This window comes from Cotesia glomerata, linkage group LG4 (genome assembly GCF_020080835.1).
Source record: "Cotesia glomerata isolate CgM1 linkage group LG4, MPM_Cglom_v2.3, whole genome shotgun sequence".
Taxonomy (NCBI): domain Eukaryota; kingdom Metazoa; phylum Arthropoda; class Insecta; order Hymenoptera; family Braconidae; genus Cotesia; species Cotesia glomerata.
Window position 1 is genome coordinate 23928587 of NC_058161.1, and position 22972 is coordinate 23951558.

The 22972-nt window shown below is 31.6% G+C and overlaps 2 protein-coding genes and 1 long non-coding RNA gene across 4 annotated transcripts in view; 1 reads left to right on the forward strand and 2 right to left on the reverse strand.

The window, feature by feature from the left end:
• The first annotated feature begins 501 nt into the window (after positions 1–501).
• Positions 502–22773, forward strand: LOC123264477. Its single transcript, XR_006509345.1, has 4 exons — positions 502–971; positions 10977–10979; positions 11165–11173; positions 22763–22773. It is a non-coding gene; the product is annotated as an uncharacterized LOC123264477 (long non-coding RNA).
• On the reverse strand, positions 5663–7945 carry LOC123264475 (high mobility group nucleosome-binding domain-containing protein 5-like). The gene is made up of 2 exons (XM_044727789.1): positions 7840–7945; positions 5663–6714 (listed from the first exon to the last, which is right to left on the reverse strand). Exons 1-2 carry the CDS (start codon positions 7852–7854, stop codon positions 5713–5715), a joined length of 1017 nt encoding a protein of 338 aa, XP_044583724.1. The 5' UTR covers positions 7855–7945; the 3' UTR covers positions 5663–5712.
• The window catches only part of LOC123264473 (ionotropic receptor 25a), a 49661-nt gene continuing 35607 nt past the window's right edge, over positions 8919–22972 (reverse strand). For both annotated transcript variants that reach the window (XM_044727785.1, XM_044727784.1), the window contains 7 exons: positions 22129–22228; positions 18866–19043; positions 18490–18673; positions 18288–18409; positions 18058–18205; positions 9463–9632; positions 8919–9399 (listed from right to left, as the gene is read on the reverse strand). In XM_044727785.1, the coding sequence (XP_044583720.1) occupies positions 9000–9399; positions 9463–9632; positions 18058–18205; positions 18288–18409; positions 18490–18673; positions 18866–19043; positions 22129–22228 (1302 nt within the window). In that variant the 3' untranslated portion in view covers positions 8919–8999. The remainder of the gene's footprint in view (positions 9400–9462; positions 9633–18057; positions 18206–18287; positions 18410–18489; positions 18674–18865; positions 19044–22128; positions 22229–22972) is intronic.

Here is a 22972-nt window from a genome sequence, read left to right on the forward strand (position 1 = left end):
TTTTAAGCGAAAAAAAAAATTTTTTTCTTGACACAAGAAATTTCACTTATTCCAACAAAATTGACTCTCTTGCTTCAAGAAATACGTATCTTCATCCAAGAAAATTTGTTTAAGTCAATAAAATCTTGTTTTTTTGAGAAAATTCAGCCTCTTGCTCCAAAAAATTTAATTCTTGATAGAAGTAAATTTTCTTGTCTTGAAAAAATTTCTCTCTTGCTCCAAAAAATTAAATATAAAGATAAAAGTGAATTTTCATTAATATTTTTATTGATTAACATGTCAAATGGGAAGATCAAATGGGTATCAAATATTCAAGAGAAAAATTTTCTCAAGGTAAGAATAGTATATTACACACCTAGGGAAGTAAATAAGAAAGCCTCAGATCACATGTTTGTTGACCTCGGCTTCGCCTCGGCCAACAATTACATGTGATCTGAGACATTTCTTACTTTACTTCCCTAGGTGTGTAATATACTATTCTCAGCTGAAGTAGGTGGCACTGCTTCCCTAAAGTATCTAAAAATTTTGATCAAATATAAAAATTTATTGTATCAAGTATTTATGATAATTTGAATCAAGAAAAAATGACTTCCACCAAAAATAGAATTTCAAGATAAATTTTTACTCCGGCCAACAAAACTTCGGTCTTTCTTCAAGCATTCAACAATTTTTTTGAGCCAAGAATTTTGTTCCCCTGCCAATAAATTTTTCTTTCTATGCGCTATTTAAAAACTTAGATCGCTTGAAAAACTTCTTATTGTAAAGCAAAAATCCTAATTAGAGCAACTAGGGTAAATGCATCAGTTGTTGACCGGTTACCACACTGTAAATCGAAGGGTTTTAAAAGTGACTACAAATGGGCATTTAACATGGGAAATTAAAACACATGGAAGTGTTTAAAAGTGACTACAATGCTTCAAGATAGGAACAAAACACTTTATAGGTGTTTTGTTAAAACACTTGGATTTACAGTGCAATTAGTTGACCGATGTGTAAAAAAGTTAATTACCCTGATAAAACAGAATGATTTGATATGATAAAGAATGATTAAAAAATTAATCATTTTTAATGATTTCAAATTATGTAAATGATTTTCGAAATTTCACAATGAATCATTATGAATCATTTTGAATAATGGGAAATAGGCAGTATATGAAATGATTAAAAATGATTAAAAATTTTTAATCATTTCAAAACATTTCTAATCCTGAAATAATGTTCAAATTTTTGTCTCCAGTTATGATTAAAAATGATTCAACTAGTATTTAAATTTTTAAATCATGTGAAATCATTACTAATCCTAAAATACTTTCTGAATTTTAGTTACCAGTTATGATTGAAAATGATTCGGTCAGTATTAAAAATTTTTAATCATTTTATATCCTTTTTAATCATAAAATAATGCTCGAATTTTTTTCGCCGGTTATGATTGACTATGATTAGGTCAGTATATGAAATTTTGAATCATTTCAAATCATTTTTAATCCTGAAATAATGCTTGAATTTTTGTTACCGGTAATGATTAAAAATGATTCAGCTAGTATTAAAAATTTTGAATCATGTTAAATCATTGCAAATCCTAAAATACTTTCTGAATTTTTTTTTTTAGTTATGATTGAAAATGATTCGGTGAGTATTAAAAATTTTTAATCATCCTCAATCTTTTTTAATCGTGAAAAAATGATCGAATTTAATCACTGGTTATGATTGATTATGATTCGGTTAGTATTAAAAATTTGGAATCATGTTAAATCATTGCAAATCCTAAAATACTTTCTGAATTTTTGTTACTAGTTATGATTAAAAATGATTCGGTCAATATTAAAAATTTTTAATCATTCTAAATCTTTTTCAATCGTGAAATAATGCTCGAATTTTTTCACTGGTTATGATTGAATATGATTTGATTAGTATTACAAAATTTATATCATGTTGAATCATTACGAATTCTAACATACTTTATACATTTTTGTCACCAATTATGGTTGAAAATAATTTCGTTAGTATTAAAAATGTGGAATCATTAAAAAAATTTTGTAATCATGAAATAATGCTAGAATGTTTGTAACCAGTTATAATTGGAAATTATTTGATTAGTATTAGAAAATTTGTGATTATGTCAAATAATTTGACATCATAAAATAATGTTTAAATTTTTGTTATCCGTCACGAGTTGAAATGATTCGGATAGTATAAAGAAGTTTTCAATAATGGTAAATTATTTCTATTGGAGAAATTTCGATTAAACGAAATGGTTTGATAAAACCACCAATGGTTAATTTATATTATTATTTTTTTTTAACGTTATAGAGTAGTGTACATCATTTTCAAAATTAATTATTCATTATTTCAAATCGTTGTTAATACTATTTTCGGCTTCGAAAATATCTGGAAACAGAGTGATTTGGAAGTATTTTGAATTTTTAATAGTCATCATCATAATGGTTATTGAAATAATATTTGAATTTATTCTTCAGCACTGAATTCTAGTCTCACCACTTTGAAATTTTCTGCATTTTAATTTTTTACCTTACGATTTTATTGCGATATTCTCTCATTGTTGTACATTGTAAAAATTCGAGAGTAAATTCCGAATGAAATTTCACTTTCATAACTCGGAGTAAAACGTAAAATTTTTTTTCAACTACAAAAATTGAAAAAATAATTACAATTTGAAAAAAATTCTTTAATTAAACAAAAAAAAATTAAAAGGCTACATTAATTTTCACACCAACAACAACTATTTCTTACTTTTATTTACCAGCCCGAATAAAAAAAATTATCTATAATTGTATATACTGATATATTAATATACATGAAAAATGGCCCGATATAAATATATATTATTGTATAGAATCACATATAATTATGTAGAATTATATGTGATTATTTCCATAGAAATGAAAAAAATTTGGCGTGCACGAGAACCGAACCACGGACCTGACGCTTGAAAAACTAATTCACTATTTTTTTTTTAAAGAAGTTTATTTGCTTATGAAAATCCATTTACTAATTCACTACCTGTTTACTTATATATAAGACTTACTTATATATTGGAGTTTGTAAAAACTAGAAGTAATGCAAATCGTATATATGATCGATTTGTAGTGAACAAAATTTTTTATAAAATTTATAAATTATTAATATATATATATTTTATATAATGATATCTAATGGATATAATGATATATAATGAAATTTTTAAGATGCTCCATTGCTTTAAAATTTATAATTACTTTCAAATTAAAAAAGAATAGAAGTAGAATCAGAATTAAAAGCTCTAATTTTGATGGAATTATTTGTTTAGTATATGGAACTATATATTGCTGGAGGGCTTGGGTAATAATTTTATAACTGGACAAAATTATTAATTTCGTGAAATCCAATTTTTCTATGAGTTAAAACAGTTCCTATTTCATTATTTGATTTGCAAAATACTATAGATTAAAAAATTATTAATCATTGTAGCAATAGACCCTTAGATAAAAAAAAAGAGAATGTTTAATTTATAGTAATCAAAAAATACCCACTGGAGTAAAAAAATTTATATGCAATTATATATGATTCATGTATAATTATACATGATTTCCGTATAAATATATATTATTATTTATAATTTTATATAATCATATATATATTTTTTTTTATATTTGGTTATTTATAATTATATTTATATTTATAATTATATAATTGTATATAATTATTAAAAAAATGTTGCATCTAATTTTGTATTATTATACATATTCAAAATATATAAATAAATAAACAAATGACGTTTATCGCGAAATTCGAAACTATTAATGACTACTCCTAAGACTTATTATAATAAATTAACTATTACTATAAAACATAAAACATTGAAAAAGACATAAATTCGGATCAAGACCTTCCTAATGATACTAAATTAATATAAAATAACTCATTTTATTCTATAAATGTGCTGAAAAGTAAATTTTTCTTATATTCTTTCAATTACATAGATTACATATAATTATTTGTCAATAGAAGAATGTATTGATTTTTTACCCATTTCTAATTCTTTAAAAAACTATTTATTTAAAAAAAAGATGAATGAAAATAATTCATTGAAACATTTGAAAGTATTGAATCAATTTTAATGATAAAAATATAATTAAAAATAATTAAGAATTTTCAATCATTTCAAATCATTTTTAATCATAATTTTATGATTAAAAATGATTTAAAATTCTTAATCATTTTGAATAATTTTTAATTATATTTTTATGATTAAAAATGATTGAAAATGATTTAAAATTCTTAATCATTTCAAATAATTTTTAATGATATTTTTATGATTAAAAATGATTTAGAATAATTAACATTTTTTAATCATTTCAAATCATTTCGTTTTATCAGGGTAATTACACTTTACAATTTAAGGTAATTAATATTTTACAAGGGTTTTTTTTTCTTAAAGTATTAAGATAAAAAAATAAGGCATTTAATCATCATAATAAAAAATTACACAATTCATTGCGCAGTAATTATAGCTTTAAAAAGAATATTCTGTGTTTGTTTACAACGCGACTAGCTATAAAGCGGTCAAAAATAACTAGCACACAATTGGGAAGTGAGTGCATTTTATCGTTAATTTAGTAATATTTATCGGCATAATATAAAATTTTTTAGTTTTATTATGTTAATTAAAGATCAGATTCCAACTTTTATGGAAAAATACAGTAAAATTATCAGTTTTAATATTATTTTAAGATCGGTCAACTATTGGATCCGTCAGAAGCCCATTACCCAGTAAAAAATTCATCGGTCATCTATTAGACCCTCTGATTTTATCACAATCCAATTAATGACCGTATATTTACAATACAAACTTCTTAACCTCAAAATTGAATCTATCAAGCATTTAAAGTACTTTAGTCTTTCAATGTTTTGTAAATATAAAAATAATGATTATAAAATGTATATTTATAATTAGAATAATACTTAAAATCTTTTTTGATTATTAAATTTTATTTTGTTCTAATTTTTTCAGTGAACGGTTATATCAAGGAACGAATTATTAGAAGAAAAAATTGCTAAGCAATTAAAAAAAAAAAAAAAAAGAATTAGTACAACCTAATAAAAAAGCTTTAATTGAAATAAAAAGAAGAAGAATAAAAAAATTTCAAGTGAATCAGAAGAATTATCGTCATCAAAATGAATTTGTGATTAGTTGTGACCTAAAGAAATGTGACTTTATGTTAATTATTGCTATAATTTATATTATTTTATAAAAAAAGTACGATTTAAAATTATATTGTAAGTTTAGTTTTGTTAAAGATGTCGTTAATACTTCAAAAGTACTGAATAAATTTAACTACATACATGTAGTTTACAAAATTACTTATAATTATTTTAGCGGTCAATTAATTGGAGAACGGTCGGTCATTTATTGGGCTTCTTCGGTCAATAATTGGTGATTTTAGTATTTAAGATTTAAATAACAAAATTAATATAATTTTGTTAATTTTTATTACATATAGTTATTAATTATTATTAATTAAGTATTTAACTTTAATAAAATCTGTTACAAATTTTAGTTAATAAGTTAATAGTTTTTTTTATAGCTAAGTACAGAAAAAGAAAACCTTAATCGGTCAATAATTGGTTCATTTACCCTATACTAAAAAATAAAAAACCAAAATATTTTTCATAACAACTTTATTAACAACCAACAACAAAAAAATTCCAAAATCAACCCTTCCTCTCACTAGGAGACCCGTAGGACTTTGAATTAGTATAAGCAAAAAGTTCGTCCTCTGGCTTGTAAGAATAAGAACACTGTTCCGACTTTCCATTAGTCTTAGGGTTGACACAAACCGTGCAAATCATTCCATCTCTTTCTTCTTCCTTACAATTTCCATCCCCTCTTTCCCTGCTGTGTTCCTCCTCTTCCACCTCTCTTTTTTCCGCAGGGTAGCCGTAAGTATCCCTGCGGCTGTTCTGCGGATCTCTGAGGCTGCCGTGCGGATTTCGATCTTCCGCGGCATTATCTTCGCGCCTGTAACTCTGGCTCTTCTCAACACTCTTAGGTTTCTTCTTACCTTCACTTTTAGGCACCCCAAAGCTTCGGGACCTACTGTAGCCGTACACACTCTCTTTGGGTTGATACGCGCGTCTGCACCTCTGAGAATTTCCGCCATTTTTCTCATCCTTGCAAACCGTACAAATAGTTCCGTCCTCTCTCGCAACTTCCTCGCAGTCGTTAGATTCCGCATTGGATAATCTTTCGGATTTTGAGGTGTACTCAGGGTAGTAATCTCCGAACCCTTCAAAATCTTCGGAGTAGTTCGAGGAATCCTCGCTTTCGGCGCTCTCGTCGTACCGACGGAGATTTTTGTATTTTTTGTTCATTTTTTTGGTTTTTGCGGATTTTTGTGGAGTAAGTTCGTCGATGTCCGGCTCAGGTCGCGGTTTTTTCTGTCCCGAATACTTTTTTGGAGGGTGGGAGATGTATGCGCATTGTTCCGACTTTCCGGTGTTCTCGTCGGAGCACACAAGGCACATCATTCCGTTTTTTATAACTTTTTCGCAGTTCTCGGAGTTTTGCCGCGCTTTAGGTTCTGAAGCTTCGGGTTTAAAATATTCGTCGAAGGAGTTACTTGGCGCGCTGGTAGATGGCGCTGGAAGCGACTCGGATGTTAGAGGAAACGTTATGGCTGACGCTGAACAGCTGACGCTCAGGATCAGGATAACCTAGAAAATTGTGCGTATTGAGATTAAGGCTTGGAATAATTATTATTTTTATGAATTTAAATACAATTTTATAAAGATTAATGGAAATGTTTAAAAAAAAAGACATGTATTTTAGGTCAGTATATTTTAATATAATTTTATATAACTGGAGAACTTTATGTGTATTTTCTTAAAATTTATAACTCAAAAATTAGATTTATTAATTTATTAGAGTTAATTTGTTTTTTTCAATTAAAATAAAATTGCAAGTGTCAATAACTAGGCCAGTGTCAATAACTGGGTCTTTTACCTTATAGAATTAGATGAAATTGAATGTTGTATAAAATAATATGAAGTTGGATGTAATTATATAAGATCTTATAAAATTTTTAAAAAATGATATGCAGTTATATAAAATAATATAAAGCTATTTAAGCAGTAACGTGAAGTTGTAGAAAATTATATGAAATATTGTAATATCTTATAAATCTAAACGAAGGAGATAAAAAATAGTTCAAAGTTGTATAAAATTATATGAAGCTGCATTACATCAAATAAAATTATAAAAAAATTTAAAAAAGTTGTATAAAATTATATAAAGTTTCAAAAAGTTACATGAAACTATAAAAATTTGCATGAAGTTGTATAAAATTATTCGAAGTTGCATAGAATGACATAAAACTATAATAAATTGCATGGAGTTGTAAAAACTTATATGAATTTGTATAGAATTATATGAAGTTGTATAAAATCAAATGAAATTATGAAAAATTAAATGAAGTTGTATAAAATTACTTAAAGTTGCAAGAAGTAACATGAAATTATAAAATTCACATGAAGTTGTATAAAATTATATAAAGTTACAAAGAATGACATAAAATTATGATAAATTGCATGAAGTTGTATAAAATTATATGAAGTTGCATGATATCACATAAAATTATAATAAATTGCATGAAGTAGTACAAAATTATGTGGAGTTGCAAAAAATTATATTAAATTCTAAAAATTCAGATGAAGTTGTATAAAATTAAATAAAGTCGAATAAAAATATGTAAAATAATATGGATTCATATGAAATTCATTACAATATTAACAATAAATTACATCAAATATAAAACTTAATTAAAATATTTAAATAATTACCTTATAAAACTCCATTGGTTCAAAAATTTTTTAACCACTCAAAAAAAAAACCATAAAATTAAAATTATATTCTTTCAAAGTAATAACAATGATTACAGAATGTATCTCTTCGATAAAATGAATTCTATTGTTCCAATTTAAACGATTTTATATTAAATCGTAACAATTGCACTCAATCGTAATCGAGACTCCCACTCTAAAATTTTTTTCTTAAGTAAAAGTCGTTGTAAACAAAACCACAAGTTACACAACTTTTTTTCTTTAAGAAAAATTTAAAGCAGACAAATATTACCGTATAAATTAATACGCCGGCAATAGTGTCAACAAGTGAAAGTACGATTTAATAATAATAATAATAGTATGAATAGATTTAATGGTAATGAGTTTATTGTTTTATTTCAACATCATTTTCGAACTAATTTTCAATATTTTATTATTATAATTTAACAGAAGAAATTTAATGATAGGATAAAGATAGAGAAAAAAAAAAAGTTTAAAAATATAGATAATTTATTGATTTATTGTGACAAGATTTGAGTGTTGGTGTAAGTAAAATTAATGCAATAAATGAAAAAAGGTACTTTCGATATCTAACGCAACGATTTTAATAAACTTCCGCCTTGCCTTTACAATCACTTTTTTGCTCTATTGTCATCCGCTTTTTGTCGTTCCGAAGAGAAATTATTGTAAAACGCGTTGTTTCTCAATTATTGATTCAAGTGAAGTCAAAAAATTTTTTTAAATCATAATTAAAAGGTTCAAATTCTGATTGACAGAATAAGATCAAAATTATTTATTAATATTATCGAAATTTAATTTTTTTGCTATGAAAATCTCTTTTTCAATGTAAATTTTCAGTAGTAATGAATTTAAAAACTGGAACTGGTACTGCGTATCATGGAACAACTATTGCGCATAGTGGAACCTTTACTGCGCATCATGGAACTAATATCACGCATGACTTGAACTAGTATTGCGCATAGTGGAACCAGCACTGCGCATCATGGAACAAGTACTGCGCATGACTAGAACCACTTTTGCGCATTATGGAACCATAGCTGCACATGCGCGGCATTCGCACCAAAAAATTTAAATAAAAAATTTGAAAAAATTGCTCTAGTGACATTAAAATATCCAATAAGTGAAGACTCAAAAATAAATTAATCTTTATACGGAAAAGTCTTAGGATAAACAGAAATATGAGAAACGCGAGGTTTAAGCACACGGTTCCGTCCAATAAAAGCGACAGTAGGCGTTGGCTTCAAGTGGTGAAGCTTAGGCTTCATGAGCTTCGACACCGGCGACTTCACATGACGACCATTGGCTTCCTTGGCTTTGTCCTCATCTAGGTTGTTCTTACTTCGGTGATAGAGCACCTCGATTCCCAGAGTGATCATCGCCAAGGCGAGCCCAAACAAAGTCGCGATGAAGACGCCCCCTAGGCTCTCTAGAGTGATACCCTCATTTTCGTTCATGTTTGGGCACCTGTCTTTCAAAGACGAGTTCCAGTACTTGTCAGACAGTCGCTCAAAAAATCTGTCCTTTTGCAGATCTAGAATTCTGCAGATTTTATTGTTAAAATCGCGGAATTATTATTGATAACTCAAGTTTATATTTACTCACGCTCGGCTTATTTCTTCTTGTAAATGACTCCCCTGCTGGACTGCTACGGCGTAAGGCTGTTCGGCAAAAACTTCTCCTATTTCTGATAGGTTGCAATCTTTTGTTACTTGGTACTGAATTTCGGCTGAATCGTGTATAAAAGCAAATTCCGCTTTTGTGCTCTCTAAAACCTGAATATAAAATAAAAATTTTTAAAATTGCATATTAAAACATGTAAAAGAGTAAATTCTTTTATTTAGGAGATTTCGAGCCAAAATAATGATATTTGTGGCTGGGATAAAAAGTTAGTTCCAAAGTAGCCCGCTAGAGGCGCCACTACACTATTCTAATATCTAAAAAACACTTTAATGAGTTTAAAACAAAATTTGTGGTCAAATTATCTTATTTAAATAATTTTTACATAAAAATATGACTTTCATGTTTGGGATACAAATTTAGTTCCAAAGCTGCCCGCTAGAGACGCCACTACACTTTTCTAAAATCTAAAAAACTCTTTAATGAGCTTAAGGGAGTATTCTACTGTAGAATTTTGAAAAAATCGAAAAGTTTAGATATTCAAAAATATGTCATTAAAAGTATTTTTCAAAATTCCTATTATTTCATTAGTTATAGCCGTTTTAGTGACGTGGCATCGGTTTCGGTCCGACCGCTACAAGTTAACAAAAGACGATAGGCGTTCCCGAGTCCCTACTTATGTCCTGTATCCTACTTTCAAGGGCATTCTTGATATTAACCCCTACAATGATAACCCGGTAGTAGAAAAAAAGGAGTGTGTTGGGCATGTTCAAAAACGCATGGGTTCACGGTTACGTAAAGCAAAAAAAGATAATAAAGGTATTGGTGGCAAAGGCGCTGGTAAACTCACTGATAAGCTTATCAATGAATTGTCTTTATATTATGGTTTGGCAATTCGTCGAAATCCAGATTCTGTTGAAGACATGAAGAGAGATGTGTGGGCAACGTACTTTCATAAAATTTCAACTAACGAAAATCCTCACCCTCTTTTTTTTTTACCCCCCACTTTGACTGCTCATAACTTTGTCAATTTTAATTTTTTTTTTTAATAATTTTTTTATGTAATAATAAAACATCAATAAACAAATGATAAAAAAATTGATTAAAAAAATATTTTTTGTTTCCTTCGTACAGCTATTCTAAAACCGGACGAAATTCATGCCTCTACAATAGAATACTCCCTTAACATAAAATTTAATGGTTAAATGACCTTATTTAAGTAATTTTTACACAAAAATATGATTTTTATGGTTGAGATACAAAATTAGTTCCAAAAAAATCCACTAGAGCTTAATACAAAATTTTTTTTGGTTAAATTTTACTATTTAAGTGATTTTAATCCAAAAATAGAATTTTTATGGCTGGAATAAAAATATAGTTCCAAAGCATCTCACTAGAAGCGCCATTTTACATTTCTAAAGGTGCAATTTCATGCTGATGCTTGACGCGGATTCTTACAAAGTAAACAATGTTTAGTTTTGACGCTGCATTAATTTAAGATGGTGCTCCAGTCGAAATTATATACCATTTAACCTCATTTGACGCTTTAAGCCGGTGTCAAGCGTCAGCATGAAATTGCACCTTAAGATGGCTAAATTCACTTTTCTGAGATAATTACAAAATTTTTTTGTAAATCTATTCTCTAATTAAGTTATTTTTATGCGAAAAAATCATTTTTGTGGTTGAGAAGAATTTAGTTTTATAGGATCCCGCTAGAGGCACCACTGTAATGTTCTAGAACTGATAAATTAATTTTTTCTAAATAAAATACAAGATTTCTTGATTAAACCTTCTTATTTAAGTAGTTTTAAGTAAAAACATCGTTCTGATGGTTGAGATCAAAATTTAGTTTTATATTATCCCGTTAGAGGCGCCAATATAATTTTCTAGAAATAATCAATTATTGAAACTACGTTAAATACAAGATTTATTGCTTAAATTATCTTATTTTAGTCAATTTAATTAAAAAAATTAGAAAAACGGTAGACCCTGAAGGCAATCCGTGCAACTTCCCGCTAATTCCATTCCTAGGTGCATAAAACTGCACTAATGATGTTTTTGAGCTCTCCTAGCTCAAAAATACAATTTATGTGTTATTTTAAGCTCTTCAAGCTTAAAAAGATAGCTTTTCTATGCTTTTGAGCTCTTCGAGCTCAAAAGTCTGATAGAAGTTTCATAGAACAATATTTATTTAATTTTGAAACCGCACTAATTTTTGAATGAATCAACCGATTTTCACACGGTTGGCAGCATTTGACGCAATTTTTTTAGTTTCATGAAGAATCTTCAAGTTTGAATTGATAAAACTATGAAATTTGGAGTAATTCCAAAAAAACACTTTTTTTGGTTTTCTTTTGTTCATGATATCTCTTGAACGAATTGACCAATTTTGACCAGCTTGACGGCAATCGACGGAATTTTTTCATGCTAATAGCTGATTAGTTTTTGAAATTGATCAGTGCATCCGTTTAAAAGTCATTTCAAGAAATGTCGGAGTTATGTTAAAAAAACACTTGTTTCCAAATATTTTATCGAGGATATCTCTCGAACCAATCAACCGATTTTTACGTTCTTGACAGTGATCGACGCGGTTTTTGAAGCTCTAAAAATTATTCTATATCATCAAAAACGATCCGAGAAGAAATGAAGAAGTTATGTCAAAAAAACACTTTTTTCGGTTTTCTTTCGTTCACGATATCTCTCGAACGAATCAACCGATTTTGACCGGATTAGCGACGATCGGCGTGGTTTTTCAATCTTAAGGGCAAATTAGTTTTTGAAGTTGATCGATAAAGCCATTTAAAGGTTATTCCAAAAAAACCACTTTCAAAAAAAATTTTTTTCTTATTTTTTTTGAGATTTTTAAAAATTTCTCAAAGTCTATCGGTCCGAATCGGTTCAAATTCACAGGAAATCTAAGTTTGAGGGAACTCTTTAGAACGCCGTTTAGTAGATTCTGATCGGTTTAGTCGTTCAAAAGTTATAAGCGAGTCACATAGTCACACACACACACACACACACACACACACACACACTCGGGGCTGAAGAGATACTGCTACCGGGCGCATCTCCCCGAGCGGATGGGAGAACGCTCGCTGTCCTTGGATGACACTGAGTCTCTTAGTTGACAAGGTACAGAGGGTAGGAGCTAAATAAAATACGCTCCTGTGGACAAAACTCCCCTTAATGGGTTGGTCACATTAACTGACCTAGCAAGAAGAAGATCCTTCTCTGTTGTAACCCACTGGGAGTGTCCGGAACTTGTGTCGTAGTTTCCAACGTTGCAGGCCACGACTGATGTGAGCTTGCTCTGCCGAGGTGTAAGTTACAGCAGTAGATCAGGAGCCAGCCACCTCGGGCCTTGATCAGGGAGTACGCAGTGAGTGCTCGAGATCGGAATCTTCACCGCTCCGAGCGAGTCTAGTCCGTCTGTGTATTCCGGGACTGGCTAAGTGTCGACTAGGCCTCAGGGAACTGGAGTAGGAGTACTATCTCCGAGGGTACACCCTTTCCTAGTTATGACAACCCGCTCCACTCCGTACGATGCGCTGGTAAATCAAAAAAGTATGAGTAATTTACAGGAAACAAACAAGAGTGGAAACGGGCTACATGCCCAACAAGCAGCAATTGACGCAAGCGCTGAAATGAAGCGTTTGCAAGCGCTCAAACGCCTTGAAAAGCTGATCAGTGAGTTGAATGATTTCGTCCAACCAAAGGTCAACATTCACAAAGAGATAAAGGCCAAGACGACTGGTGTAGCTAACGCCCTTCAAAGGTTTGAGAAGCTGGACGAGGAGTGGCGCTCATAATTGCAGCGTATTTCCCATGCTACACCGGAGAAAGCCTGTCAGGCTGTCGTCGTGACTGACGAAGCAATGGACACCGGAGCCGAAGGTGACGGTGAATCAGTCGCGGAAGACAAAAGTAAAGCCAGCAGCAAGTCAGGTAAGAGAAAAGATCGACCTTCTCCTGACCCAGCAATCAGCCAAGTCGTGAAGAAAAAGAATTTGAAGAAAAGCCCTCCGCAAGGAACGGCAGTACGAAGCGACGAACAGGAAAAAGCATCGGTTTGGCAAAAATTTCAGTCCAAGAAAGAGCTAAAGCGACAGAAGAAAGAGGTGCTCCCAAAACAGATGACAAAGGAGCCCCGATCTGAACCCAAGCGAAATAAACCGTGGAAATGGATCAGACCGGATGCCCTCATCATCCGGCTGACAGAGAAAGCAAAGTACGCCGAGATCCTGCGCCGAATAAAACAGGACGTCCCTGATGATCAGGTCCGCAGTACGGTAGAGAAGATCCATAAGACCAATGCTGGAGATATGCTGATAACTCTTTCGAGGAAGAACACCGACAAAGGCCAAACATTGAGAAAGACCATTGCAGACATACTGAAAGAAGACGCAAGAGTAACCTGCAAAGGACCACAGGAGGTAATTGAGATCCGAGACGTCGATGATGACACAACGAAGGACGACATCCAGGGTGCCCTACAAAAGGAAGCTGGAGATGGCTGTGAGATACCACTAGAGGCAATCAAGATCCGTAAGGCCTATAGAGGTACTCAAATTGCCACAGTAATTCTACCAGCAGCAACAGCACAGAAACTACTGGATGGAAGTAGCAAAATCCGGATTGGTTGGGTTAATTGCTAAATAAGGGTAACGAAGAGACCTATTCAATGCTTTAAATGCTGGCATTTCGGAAATCATAGATCCTAGTGCAGAAGCAAGGTGGACCGGTCGAAGCTTTGCATCAGGTGCGGACAAGAAGGGCACAAGATTGCTGATTGTAAAAATCTAGCCAAATGTGCATTATGTGCTGAGATTGAACGTGCAGAGAATGTTGCCCAGCATGCCGGTACTTATAAGTGCCCGTTATTTCAGGAGGCACTCCAGAAGTTGACGAACAAACAAACATGAGGATACTGCAGCTCAATCTCAACCATTGTGAGACAGCGCTTGACCTGCTCATGCAATCCGTGCGAGAACTAGAGCTTGACTTGGTACTGATAGCAGAGCCATATAAACACCTGAGTACCCAACCCTGGGAATCTGACAGCACATCCAAAGCTGTCATCTGGTCATGTGGCAAGCTCCCTTTCCAAAATGCAGTCGACAACAGCAATGCCGGCTTTGTAGCAGTATCAGTAGAGGGTATCCGTTTCTATAGCTGTTACGCACTACCTAGCATCGCTACTGTCGAATTCACCGCATTTCTGGATCGACTTACCGAGGACGCGAAGCATTACCACCCAGTGGCAATAGCCGGGAACTTCAACGCCTGGGCAGTAGACTGGGGCAGCAAGCATACAAACGTGCGAGGAAAGGAACTACTAGAAGCCTTTTCTACATTAGATGTAGTACTGCTCAACAATGGTGATACACCAACCTACACCAAAGGAGACGCAAGTTCTATTGTAGATCTCACTTTCGTCAGTAGCAGCCTCACCAGAGGTAATATCAACTGAAAGGTCCAGAGCCCGAGAAGACCTAAAAAGCAACTTAACACCATTGGTTGAAAGGTAAAAACTCTTGACCCAAGTGCATTGTTAGTAGCTCTCAATAGTGACCAGATTATCGCGGGCTGCGCAGAAGAGAAGACCAAGGACCTGATGAAAAGAGTGACCCAGGCTTGTGACGCCAGTATGTCTCGTAGACGTGGCATGAACACAAGACCTTCCGTTCACTGGTGGAACGACCACATCAGCGCCCTTCGTAAAGAGTGTCATCAGAAGAGAAGAATATCTCAGCGTGGCTACCGATGACCTAACTCTGCGGAGCTGGTCGCAGAGTACAAAAAAGCCCGTCGACCCCTGAACAAAGCCATTAAAGATAGCAAAAGAAAATGCTGGAAGGAGCTCATCAACGAGGTGGACAGAGATCTGTGGGGTAGGCCGTATAAGGTGGTCATGACCCATCTTAAAAACCAGCTAATGCCATCACCCACGTGTCCTCAACTCCTACAGAAGATCGTAAACGCGTTGTTCCCCGAACAAAGCGAGTTTAACTACCTATTACCGCAGAATGAAATGGATGACATTCCATCTGTCACGGAGGAAGAACTGATGGAGGCTTGTAATCGTGTAAGGAACAATAAAGCACCGGGATTGGACAGGGTCCCCAATATTGCTTTAAAAACAACTATAAAAGCAGTGCAATCATTGTTCCTGGACGTCTACGACACATGCCTCAAGAAAGGGATTTTCCCTCGGAAGTGGAAGCAGCAACGTCTAGTACTACTTCCAAAAGGGAAAAAGCCACCAGAAGAACCGTCATCTTATCGACCACTTTGTATGTTAGACACGGTGACCACTTTGGACATCAAAAATGCCTTCAACTCCGCCAACTGGGACTGCATTATGCAAACCCTGGAAGAGAAAAACGTACCAGGATACCTACGTAGAATAGTGGCTAGCTACTTCACGGACAGAATCCTGAAATACGACACGAAGAATGGTCCAAAAGAGTATGATATTACCGGAGGTGTACCCCAGGGTTCCGTTCTGGGTTCACTTCTGTGGAATGTCATGTATGATGGCCTGCTGAGACTGACTCTTCCAAGAAGTGTCAAGCTTGTTGCATATGCAGATGATGTAGCTGTCGTAATCGTTGCTAAACACCTAGATGAGATAAACCACATGTTCGGTATCACCTTTGAGAAAGTTAACCGGTGGATGGACTCAATGAATCTACAACTGGCAAAACAGAAGACTGAGGCTGTGCTTATTACCAGCAGAAAAGTGATAGAGACCATAAAGCTGAAAGTCGGAGAACAAGAAATCACATTACAACCATATATTCGATATCTGGGAGTGATGCTTGATGCCCGACTTAACTTTAAGCAGCAAGTCGAACACGTGAGTGCAAAAACATCAGCAGTGGTAGCTAGCTTAGCACGACTGATGCCAAACGTCGGAGGCCCAAAGCAGAGCAGAAGACTACTGCTATCATCTGTAGTCACATCAATGCTCACTTACGGAATATCTATCTGGGTGGACGCACTAGAGAAGCAAGAATCATGGAGAAAGGCTGGACCAGTCTACCGTCTGAATGCCTTAAGAGTAGCGAGCGCCTTCCGCACAATATCTATGGAAGCAGTGTGTGTCATTTCCGGAACTTTGCCTCTCAGAGTCTTAGCTGAGGAAAGACGGATCCTTTACCAACGAAAGAAGTCAACCACACTAAGCGCTGAGGAGCTTAGAACAGAAAAACGGCAGAAGAGCATAAGTCGATGGCAACTACAGTGGGATGCCACAGTGAAGGGTAGGTGGACGCATCGTCTCATATCAAGGATCAACGTTTGGCTAAACCGAAGTCACGGTGAGGTCAACTATTATCTTACGCAGATGTTATCAGGACACGGCTGTTTCCGGGCGTATCTCCACCGCTTTAAGCATGATAATTCCCCAGAGTGCCCGTCCTGCCCAGGAGTCAATGAAGATGCAGAGCACGTCTTCTTTGAGTGCCCACGTTTTTATCCACAGCAAGATGAGCTGGAGAATATCCTGAAGAGGAAAATCCAACCAGAGACAATAGTAGAAGCAATGCTGTCATCAGAGGCTGCCTGGAACGCCACAAACACGTTTGTCACGGGAGTCCTCTCAGACCTGCGGTCCATAGAAAGAAGAAGAGCGAATGACGCCAATTAGAAGGAGGAAAGAATAACACCTTAGCCACCAGAAGAAAGAGCAGTAGCTAGATCCTCCCCTCACGAAGTAATGCTTGACGGCGGTTTCCATGAGGTATTAGGGGAAAGAGGAAAAGGGGTTTAGGGTTTAGTGGGTAGGGGCGCTAGCGTCGAGTTTTAGTATGACCCTGTGTCGAGTCGCCACATATCCAGGCCAAACAGCTATGCCTAGAATCCGTAAAAAGGATTCCCCCCCCCTTAAAAAAAAAAAAAAAAACACACACACACACACACATCCATACATACATACAGTATGACACACGGACATTATCGTGAAAATATTCAGGGTAGCTTCCTAGGACCTCAAAACGTCGAGATCTGATGAAAACTTGATTTTCGAAAAACGGGGTAAAACCAATAACTTCCCGATTTTTGAAAATCTTTGATTTTCTTAGCGGGAAGTTAAAAAAGTCATTCCAGTCACTGGGATCTTAGTTTCTTGGCATCCCGCTAGAGACGCCACTGTAATGTTCATAAACCAATTAACAATTTTTTTTTAAATAAAACACTAGATTTCTTGTTTTAACTTTCTTATTTAAGTAGTTTTAAATAAAAACATCGTTCTAATGGTTCGGATCAAAATTTATATTATCCCGTTAGAGGTGCCACTATAATTTTCTAAGACTAATAAATTACTAAAATCACATTAAACACAAGATTTATTGCTTAAAATATCTTATTTAAGTCAATTTAATAAAAAAAAAAGTAATTTTAGTGACTTGGATCAAAATTTAGTTACTTAGCGTCCCGCTAAAGCTACCACTGGGATTTTCTAAAACTACTAGACTGCTTTTTTCGAGTCAAATTTATATACTTTAGCTTTTAAACCCAAATTACTTAAATACAAAATTAAATACTATCTTTACAAACTTAAAAAGTTTAGCAACAAACCTTCTCAAAACCTTCACTAGCATTAGCAACAGGACCAACGGTTTTAATTGTTTGAAAAATATGACCATATTGTTCCTTTATCGGATAATCCCATACTCTGAACTCTGATTGGTCGCTTGTACTGTTCAATGTTATTTGTTTCCATACCCTAGAAAAAAGAATAATTCAAACATCTGCTTCTATTAATTAATTTTTTAAGGTCCGAATAGATGGAGTTACTAGTATATTACCTGTAAAGAGTATCTTCAGCATTTTTCATGTTACTAAAATACTGATAAGCATTAGAATTATTAACAACTGTGTAATTAATTTTCGATTGTCTTGCTAGTTGCTCCAGTGATTGTACTGGTACCTAAAAAATTAATTTTCTTTCAAATTAATGCAAAATAATCTAAAATAAATAAATTCTGATCGATTGAAAAATAAACATACTTGCATCCTTTCGACAGTCAAAAAGGCAGCTAAGTTAGCAGTAAATGTCGCCAACATTAAGACAACAAATAACCAATAAGCGGCGACTAAAACACGGCTTGAAAGTGCTTTTGGCGCTTCTCCCCCTCCTTGGGGTGTGAATGAGGTTAAGGCGAACCAGAAACTTTCTTTGAGCGTGAATTCTCTAGAAATTTACAAAAAAAAAATAATAATTCTTTTCATTTTTTATTATTTAAGTATGTTTAGCGATAAATTCTTCATTAATTAGCCGACGCAAACTTTAAGCAGGAGAGAACGGGGTTCAATTCCCGACGAGGGTAAATTTTTTTTTTTTTTTTTTTTTTTAATTAATAACTGAAGCAATTTAGAGGTTTACCTGCAAGGATATGGGTAGAGTTGTTTGTTGTTACTAGCACTGTAGGGCGAATATTTGTCCAATATCCAGATCATTAGTGCGGTGGCAACAAGCGCGCCTACAATACTCAGCCATACTTCTGATTTGAGCACAGTCATGAATTTAAATAGTGATGTCTCTTTTACTGGTTTTCTCATTACTGAAAAAAAAAATAATTATTGTAACAATAATAATAATAAAGGAGTTTTTTTTAATGAATAACACTTAATCATCATCTAGTGACTATAAAAATGGCTATAACTCCTGAAATATTGAGTTTAGGGAAAAATTATGAGGCTAAAATTGTAGCTTAGAAAATTCCCTATTAGAAATGTTTTTATGCTATATGCCTATTTTCAATGTTTTATAACATATAGCAATTTAAATTGTGTCTAAATAATGAAAAATAAAATAATAGTTCCTAACAATTATTTCGGTACTATAAAGTTTGCTATAACTCCTATAATATATTGATTTTAGGAAAAAATTATAAAAGATCAAAATTGTAGCTTAGAAAATTTTCTATTGAAAATGTTTAGGTACTATAGATCTATCTTCAATATTTTAGGAGTTATAGGAACTGTTTATAGGTCTATTTTTAATATTTTAGAAGATATAGAAATTCATAGAAAGCTCACATAGATAAAGGGGCATTCCATGCGAAATGGGAAAATGACTAAAATTTTTAAATTTCTCTAATTTATTCCAATTTAGTTCTAATTTATCATTAAAAGTTTATATTTTACTAATTTGTAAAGAAGTTTTTTTTTAATCAATAAGAAAATCAATTTTTTTCTCCTAGTACACGGTGAGAAATTTCTGTAGAAATTTACTATGCATACATAATAAGACTGAACCTTAATGACTCAATTCAAAATATTACCATAAAAATTTAAGAATATCATATTGTACCAATCAATATTTACTAGGGACCATAGTAAATTTGACCATGCAACTGTTACATAAACATATATAAAAAATTTTCGTAAACTGACAGAACAAAAACTGTTAGTGTACTTAAAACTTTTCATTATAGTTCCATAGTAAAATTTCTGTTGCTCAGTCGACAATAAAAATTTATAAAAAAGTTTCACATTTAGTCACGTGGACTCGGTTTAAATTTAAAATTGTGACTATGAAATTTTCAAATGTCCCATAGTAAACGTATGCGCGTCAGTCGCGACGCGCGCTCTTTCATTTTTTCGTGCTGCTTTGTTTTGTCAACATAAGTCTACAGACGCTATCAGTAGTGGTTAACGGTGTTATGAAAATTGCAATAAACATTAAGTTTTAAATAAATATTAGTTTATAAATCCATCAACACATGAATAGTTAATGAAAATTTGTAAGATTCATAAATAATAAAATATTTAATAATTTACCGTGAAAAATTAAAATGAAAACAAACATTTGATGGTTAACCTGCAACCGACACTTCTAATAATAATAAAAAATAATTTAAAAGTTATATATTGTGTTTATAATTATTCATAATAAAATTAACTGCCAAAATAAATCCTACGTTCATTGTTAAAAATGAAAAAAAAATAAAAAAACTATATTTTAAAAAATATTTTTAAAAATTATTGCAAACAAAAAATCTTGTTTGGTTTGATATTTTTTGATTGCTAAAAACATTTTTTACTCTAAAATTTTTTATTTTTTACAAACGTTTTCTTATTTTTTTTGCTATAGTACATTCGGAAATTTAAATTATTGCATATTTCATTTTACTATGGTACATTTCAATTTCTACCATTTACTATGTCTGATTTCATTTGTTTCGGAAATTACTATGGGCCATTGTAAAATTCTATTCTGAGTCAATAAGGTTCACTAGTAATATGCACCATTGTAATATCTAAAATCCATGCAGAATAAAAAATAATGGAAATTTCTCACCGTGTAACTTTTCAGCCGTACTAACTTGTACCCCCCCCCCCATGAAAAAAAAAATATATATCGAAATGTATAAAAAATATATTAAAAATCTATAAATATATAAAAAATATATAAAAAAAAATATATTTTGAATATATCTAAAATATATTTGAAATATATAAAATATATATGAAAATCGACCAAAAATTAGTTATTAAAAATATATTTTTTATACATATTTTTTATATATTTATATATTTTTTATAGATTTTTAATATATTTAAAATATATTTTTTATATATTTCGAAATATATATTTTTTTTTCATGGGGGCCGGGTCAAATGTTGTTTTAATAGTTTTAAGAACAAATTCATGTTTGTTATTAACTAACATATTTATTATTATAGTTTTAAGAACAAATTTTTTTATGTTCGTTATTAATTAACACCTAAGTTTATCAAGATCGTGTTGTCAGCATGCTAAATCCTTTATTTGTGTTTTTTAATTAGTTTTTTTTAATTATCCTAAATAATTTATAGTTAAATATATAAACAATAATGTTTCTAAGGTTGAAATAGTATAAAATTCTTTTTAATAAACAACTTGTAGACATTTTGTACTTGTCCCACCAGTCACAAGTGCCTGTCCCACCAGTCACAATAAAAAAATTTTTTTTAATTGTTTCTACGTAGGTAATCAGTCTAATTCTTCATAATATTGAATGTTTGTAGGATAAATGTTTTATTGAGAAGGAAGTATTTTTGAAAAGTGGTCGAACTGAAATTGGACTTTAAGTATACCTTTGATAAGAGAGAAGGATTTTTCTTAGTCCTACCAGTCACACTTAGTCAAATGATAATTACGAGAAACTTAGAAAGTAATGGAGGTTTTTGACAAAGGGATGTTGTTAATTAGTTATTCTTCTATATTGTCAATAAATTTTACTATAGTATAAGTTTCAGTCACATAATTATAGCTTATAATTGATGGAATTCCAGAGTCAAATGTCCCACCAGTCACTATGGAATAATGTCCCTACTATAAAAATGGTTATAACTCCTAAAATATTGGTTTTAGAAAAAAATTGTAATCAATTAAAATTGTAGCTTAGAAAATTGTCTATAAAACACATTTTATACTATGAGTCTATCTTCAATATTTTAGGAAATACAGCTATTTGAAATATGCTCACATATCAACAAGTAGAAAATTTTATTTTAGTCACTATAAAAATAATCATAATTCCTAAAATATTATTTTTATTAAAAAATAAAGACTAAATTGAAACTAAGAAAAAATAAAATTTTATCTCAAAATCATTATCATTATTAATAATAATAAAAATTTTAATATAAATAACTTACCAATAAGTATTCCAGATTGTTCAAAATAAGGCGCTACAAAATCAATAACTTCTTCTCTTTCCGATGTCATCGTCAATGAAGCTATCGCAATGTCTGTTTTCTAAAAAAAATTCAATATTTCTCAATTTTATTTACAAAAAAAAAATTATTACATACATCTATACACACTAACAATTTTATTTTATTACAATAAATTATAAATAATTATTTATAATTTATTGTAATAAATGTAAAGAAAAAAAAACTAATTTCATTCTAGGGTGTCATATATTTTAAAATTTATCAAACTCGGTCACATTTGACGCCTCGAGTATCAGGAGAACATGAACGACCACTGTATATATTAATGATATTTTGATAAATTTATATATCTATATATCTAAATATATACATATATATATATATATATATATATATATATACATATATATATATATATATATATATATATATATATATATATATATATATATATATATATATATATATATATATATATATATATATAATGTAGTAAAATTTACAAAACATGTTACTAATATTTATCACAAAATTTTTTGTAAATTTAAGACTACGGGTTAGTAAAATTCCCAATGTCGTCGTCTCGTGGATCAGGAAAGTATGAAGAAGTGAGAGCTGTATTCATAGTTCGGGCTTAAGTGTAAGTGCACCTTAAGCATAAGCTTAAGGCAGCGTTTAGATTCATATACGGCTTTCTTAAGATATATTTCAAAATTTGATCTTAGCTAAGACAAGTGGCTGGGATAAATATTCATAATTTTAACTTGAGACAAGCTTGAGCATTAGATATTTCTGATGTATTCATATTCAAATAAGACGGTCT